A 6,367-nucleotide genomic window follows, 5' to 3' on the forward strand; every position below is an offset into this window, starting at 1 on the left:
AGGTAAACATTAATGAATTTCAATGAAAAAACGGTAAATTAGAAAAAAAGTATACAAAAATAACTACCGTGTTTATCTTTTCTAGGAAAAAGATCTTAAGATACCTTTTTAAAATTCTAAAAAGAAGAATGTATGTTTGAAAATATGCTTGGTCATTGACTTTTGTATATTACTAGTATTAAGTAAATTCAACACTTTTTTTTTTATAAATTGTTTTGTTATCAGAGATGTTAATGTAGTCCGACTAGGGGTGGTTCGGTACGGTATACCATACCGGGAGTGCCATACCGTATACCGTACCGAAAGTTACGGTATGACAAAAATCATACCGATACCGTACCGTAAGTTTCGGTATACCGGAGTTCGGTATACCGGAAATTCGGTATGGCAGTTTTCCATACCGTTACCATACCATGTTATCGGTATACCGTACCGCATTTCGGTATACCGTACTTTTGCGGTATACCGAACTGCGATATGGCATTCCGATATACCGTTGTACCGTGTTTTGCGGTACGGCATACCGTTATACCATTATACCGTGAAAAAATCTATTATATCCAAAATATTAAAATAAAATCTAGTTTTCAACTACTTCAAAAAATAGGGTTCCCAATTTTGATTCTTTTATTTTTTGTATAATAAAAATTCTTATTTTTTAAAATTTAGTTTAAATATAACATATATAAATATATATTTATATTATATATATATCAATCGGTATACCGGTATACCACGGTATACCGAAGCATCGGTATATACCGAATCTTCGGTATACCGGTATATACCGGCATACCGAATCTTCGGTATACCGCGGTATGAGAAATCTTATACCGTTACCGTACCGATCTCTATCGGTAAGGTATCATACCGTACCGAAAACTACGGTATTCCGAAAAAACGGTATTTTTTCGGTACGATAAGTCCGGTATTCCGGTATAATTCCCCAGCCCTAAGTCCAACTGCCTGAAATAGTTTGTTAATTTTAGAGGCTTAGGTTTGAAATTTTTAGCCCAATAAGATTCCATCGCAATTAGAATTAGTTACATGCACCCGATTAACCCTTGGATTAAAAAAGGACCAAATCAATCTGTCGTCTCTCATCTAACCTTGAATATACAAAATTGGTTAATTAATGTAGACTTTTTTCACAATGTTAGGAAAAATATTCATGCATGTATTATAAATTTATCATTGAAGACACAAAACTGCATGTACAAGAAAAATAATGCATGATGGGTTCTACCTAAATTAGTTTTTTAATTCGAATTATGCCAGATGAGCAACATTCCACTATTTTGCATGTGGATGCAATCCAACAAATTTAACCCAAAAAAAAAAAACAAGTAGTGGTTAAGATAATATGTCTCGTTTAGCCCATAACAAACAACCGGAGATACAATTGACCCCTATATTCTATCAAAATCAATAATAATGGTTACATTTACTACATGTCCTAATTTACTAAACTCTTAAAAGAAATTTAATTACAGCTAATGTCTAATTAAATTTATACTGGCCCGATGAAACTAGTGCCTGCAGAAGCCCATTACTCAGGCTAACAATCTGGACCAGTTATGGGCTGATTCAAAGATTTTTTTTTTTTTTAACTTGAAAATAATAATGTCCCCACCTCTGTTTTCCATGTCGAAATATATATATTTTCAAAATTGTCTATTAAACAAAGAACCTGAATTTGTTAATGGTATTGAATATCAGTTTTGTAATTTCGGAAACAATTGGAATCTATAGGTTCACTTAGTGAACCCTTTTGATTCAAAAGCGTAGATTTTTCTAGTCTTTTTATAATAAAACTTTAATAATCTTATTAATAGGTAATCTTATCGTCATAAAAAAAGAGATTAAGTTAACAATGAAATAACGAGTACCGATATTTCAATCACTTTATACTTTTATCTCTCTTTTCTAATTTTGCCAATGTGTATTAAAATTCGTATTATTCCAAGATGTGAACTTTTTACAGGGCGCAGGCAATATTAATGAAATTTGACAAACTCAAATCCATAGATCCAAAAATCATGATAAAACTCACAATTACAGTCTTTTCAAAGACAAAATTGAAATTGAGTTGAAACTAGGAAGCAAATGAGACCAAGCCAAAGACAAACCATACAAGATGATGATATACTCATCATGTACGCTTGAAATATTATAATTTAATTGATTATTCAATAATTATCACAAACTGATAAGTGGTCATTAGCTAAGATCTTCTCGGAGGTCGAGGCCTTGGAGGAAGATAATCTGTGAATACAGTGTTCATTCTTCTCTCCAACAAGCTCACCATCACCCCCTCGTCATTCTCAATTTCTCTAACATCCTGCAAAATTTAAATAGAAAAAGATTTATTCTAGGTTGAGTAGAATTATTTTCATGTTTTTTATAGGTATAATGATGTCATATTATTCACATAGCTTCTCCAAGGCTTTGGTAATCATTTAAGAAGTTTCACTTGAATATCACAAAAATTGCATTCATGACAGTAAAACTTATGATGCCCCAAAACTATGTCAAAAATTTTGCAATTATGGCATGTGAAAAAAGAAATTCAACTCAATTAATAAAATTATAGTTAGAAAAAATTGAAAAAAAATAAATACAAGTAGAGAGAGACCTGAGCATGAAACTGGTTGAGTGAAACTTGATTCTTGACTGTCTTAGGGAGTCCTATAGAACAAAACAATATATATTCAAATAATCATGAATAGTATTTAACATAATAGGTGAATTAAAATACTGACTTGACAGTGGAACCGCCGTGGAAGACACCAAGAAGTAAAGAAGGAGAAGCACCGCTAGCTGCTGCCGTCCAAACGCCATGAGCTACCTCCGGCCGTTTCTACGTTTGAGGGGGTTTCCAGAATTCACTCGATCTATTTAAAGGGAAGAGAGAGATGAACCAAACAAAAATATTATAATTGTAACATTGTAAGTTGGAATTGTATATAGAGCTTTCAATCTTGATCAATATATTAAATTCCTGACTCAACATATCAAATTAATTATATAGTCAACTCTTTTGGGCGAGTTGATATCACAATTTTAAAATTTTGTGTTTTATTATACTTATAACTCTAACTAACTTAATTAGGAAAATATTCCCACTTGGATGATTTATAGAGTAGTTAGTTTGAAAAACACGGTATTATGATATTATCCAATCCACCCCAGCTGGCTTCTTCCATGTGAATGTGAATAGCAATTTGTATTTGCGGATGGGTTGGCCGTTGGCGGGACTAGCGGCACGTGACAGAGGGGAAGAGGGAGGGTCATCAGTTACGGTCTCATATTTTGGGATGAGTTCTCATATTTGGTCTGTATCAATTGGTACTTTCATTTAAAGCCCAAACCACTCGGAGTGGTGCCCGGGCAATGAACTCGCCGTGACCAACGAGTACGTTTGGGGGCGACTCGGAGTGATGGCTGGGCAAAGATTCCGCCGTGACCAACGCGTGTGTTCTCAACAAGAGCACCAATTGATACAGTTATTTTCACAACCGATGTGAGAATTGATTGTTGGGAAAAGAAGAAATATTGATGAAGAGTTAAGTCCCAAGATTAGATAATTAATCATGCCTTGTTCCAATAATTGTCTTGTTCCAAGAATACATTTATTGTAGTATCTCAAGAGTCCCCAACATCCCTATAAATACATGGATGTTGGGTACTATTTCATCATCAAATACAATACATACAATACAATCAATAGCTTTCCAATACTCTCTTCTTCTCAAATATGCCGACTGATCCATTTAACATGGTATCAGAGCGGGTTAGGACTCAGATAAGGTATCATCATCGTCCTTGATACCTTTCTCGGCCCTTCCCGTTTCTTTCCTGTTCTTTTATTACCTTTGTTTTGAACCCACCGTAAACCTGCGCAAGTTGCCAGGATGTCAGAAAACAACCAAATCTTAAATAACACCAACCCATCTATGCCGGAAGATTTTTTCCGGCAGTTTGCTGAATTTATGCGCATGGTTTTGCTCATAATAACCCTCCAGAACCACCACAAAAACCTTACCGGATTGATAACCAACCCCTCCAGATCTCCACCAAACTGAATGGAGAAAATTACCCCTTATGGGCTGTTCTCATCAAGAAAGAAATCGTAGGTCGGGGGATGGCCTCTCACATTACCGGAGTTCCACCCCCTCCACCACAAACTGATCCAACATACCCACAATGGCAGCAGGCAGACCATTGTGTGTTCACATGGCTGGTGAACAGCCTTGAGCATCGGCTAGTTAGCCGAGTTTCCCAACAACCGACAGCCAAACATGTGTGGGATGCACTAGCCGTCACCTACACCAGTGGGGGCGACAAGATCCAGATGTACGACCTCCACCTGAAAGCGAGTAACCTGAGGCAGGGAAACAATTCATTAGAGGATATTTGGAGCACCCTTCAAGAAATCTGGATAGCAATAGACTAGAGGAGAACAAATCCGATGAAGTATCCCGAGGATGTCGAAATCCACGATCAATTAATACAAGAACAGAGAGTATTTCAACTCTTGACTGCAATCGACAACAAGTACGAAACGACAAAGAGGGAAATACTCAAATTGGATCCACTTCCCTCCGTTGAACAAGCCTACGGGATGATTCGACGAGATGAAACTCAGATACAAGTGCTACAACCAGGAAGCATCAGTGGAACCGCCGCTGACGGAATAGGAGCAGGCCTCATCGCACGAGGCCGACAGAACCCCACCGGTGGACAGTCCGGCGGCTCGCGAGGCGGCAATCGGAGTGGAGGAAACTGGAATAGGAGGTCCGACGATGAGGACAAATCAAAATTGGTGTGTTCACATTGCAAACGAAAGAGACACACCAAAGATTCTTGCTTTGAGTTAATCGGATACCCCGACTGGTGGGAGGAGAAACACGGCAAACCACCTTCTCGCGCACCTTGGAACCGCGCCGGACATGCTGCTATGATCGTCGGAGATCCAACACCAGGCGGCCAGAACCTCGCCACCACCGGGGGCAACCAGCCGGTCGCACAAGCCCGGGGCGGCGATAAAGAGACGAAACCAGGGGCTGTTCCGTCAGCAACACCAGCGGTCAGAACCGGGGCGGCTAATTTTGTCGCCGGAGGAAGTGGGAGTGTAATTGGAGATTGGAGTGATGAGTTAGGAAATGAGGCAGAAGCGGCGCCCAATTTGGGTTCAGGTATTCTAGGTTTTGGGGGCTCTTTTATTAGAGACCCCCAAACCTTTCAAAAATTACAAAAATTACCCCACCCATCTCCAATTTCTCAAAATAACCCCCACCAACATCACCAACCTCATTTCAGCCCCACAAATTTCGAAAATCCCACAAATACCCCAATTTTGTGTCATAATCAATTTCAGCCTCTTGAAAAACACGGATTTGCGTGCATAGTGTCTAGTGATCAAGAAAAAAATGACCGATGGATATTTGACTGTGGGGCAACCGATACAATAACATATGATGCCGCAGATCTCATCGAACTTCATAAACCTCATAAATCCCATATTCAGACTGCGAATGGGGAATTTACTGTTGTTGAGGGGGCCGGGACTGTAAACATATCACCTACCCTGCAATTGTCAAATTGTCTCTATATTCCTTCGATGTCTCATAAGTTATTGTCCATTAGTCACGTCACAAAGGAGTTAAATTGTACGTTACTAATGCAGCCACAATTTTGTCTGTTGCAGGATATCCGAACCGGGGAGATAATTGGGCGTGGCACTGAACGTGATGGACTTTACTATGTGGATGAGATAGCTCAAAAAGGAACTGCCATGCTAACTCACGGGTCGGCAGATCGGAAAGCTTGGCTTTGGCATCGACGCTTGGGTCATCCCTCTATCGGTTACTTAAAACTGTTATTTCCTAGTATTATTCCCAAGCATGATATGTACTGTGAAACTTGTTTTCTATCCAAAAGTCACCGAAACTCTTATCCTTTAAACAGTACTCGTGTTGAAACCTTATTCTCTTTAGTACATTCTGATGTTTGGGGTCCCGCACCAGTAATTGGGGGACAAGGTTTTCGATACTGTTTAGTTTTTGTTGATGATTGTACTCGCATGACCTGGGTATATTTTATGAAGCATAAATCTGAAGTTTTCTCACACTTTACTCATTTTTACCACCTTATCCAAACTCAGTTCCAAAAAACTATTCAGATACTTCGGTCAGATAACGGGGGGGAATTCGTTAATTCTAGTATGAAGCAATTCTTTCAAGAAAAAGGTCTTATACACCAAACCACTTGTGCTCATACTCCTGAACAAAACGGCGTTGCCGAAAGGAAAAACCGATCTCTCCTCGAAATGACCCGTTCGATGCTCATAGAATCCCAAGCCCCA

The 6,367-nt window shown here is 38.8% G+C and overlaps 1 protein-coding gene and 1 long non-coding RNA gene across 2 annotated transcripts; one reads left to right on the forward strand and one right to left on the reverse strand.

The window, feature by feature from the left end:
- Positions 1-1,997: 1,997 nt before the first annotated feature.
- Positions 1,998-2,919, reverse strand: LOC148926883 (uncharacterized). The gene is made up of 3 exons (XR_016130147.1): positions 2,763-2,919; positions 2,636-2,688; positions 1,998-2,341 (listed from the first exon to the last, which is right to left on the reverse strand). It is a non-coding gene; the product is annotated as an uncharacterized LOC148926883 (long non-coding RNA).
- Positions 2,920-4,624: 1,705 nt separating this feature from the next.
- On the forward strand, positions 4,625-6,085 carry LOC125190976 (uncharacterized). The gene is made up of 2 exons (XM_048088419.2): positions 4,625-5,198; positions 5,711-6,085. The coding sequence occupies exons 1-2, from the start codon at positions 4,625-4,627 to the stop codon at positions 5,746-5,748; spliced, it is 612 nt and encodes a 203-aa protein (XP_047944376.1). The 3' UTR covers positions 5,749-6,085.
- Positions 6,086-6,367: the final 282 nt, after the last annotated feature.

Source organism: Salvia hispanica, chromosome 5 (genome assembly GCF_029641045.1).
Source record: "Salvia hispanica isolate PSC_SH4W2 chromosome 5, Shi_PSC_v1, whole genome shotgun sequence".
NCBI classification, from domain to species: Eukaryota; Viridiplantae; Streptophyta; class Magnoliopsida; order Lamiales; family Lamiaceae; genus Salvia; species Salvia hispanica.

What these genes read in the sequence shown, in the direction of transcription:
- LOC125190976 (XM_048088419.2), top strand. Translation starts at nt 4,625, where the DNA reads ATGATTCGACGAGATGAAACTCAGATACAAGTGCTACAACCAGGAAGC. An exon ending in GGCGCCCAATTTGGGTTCAG is followed by an intron (nt 5,199 to 5,710) that starts GTATTCTAGGTT and finishes TGTCTGTTGCAG; the next exon opens with GATATCCGAACCGGGGAGAT.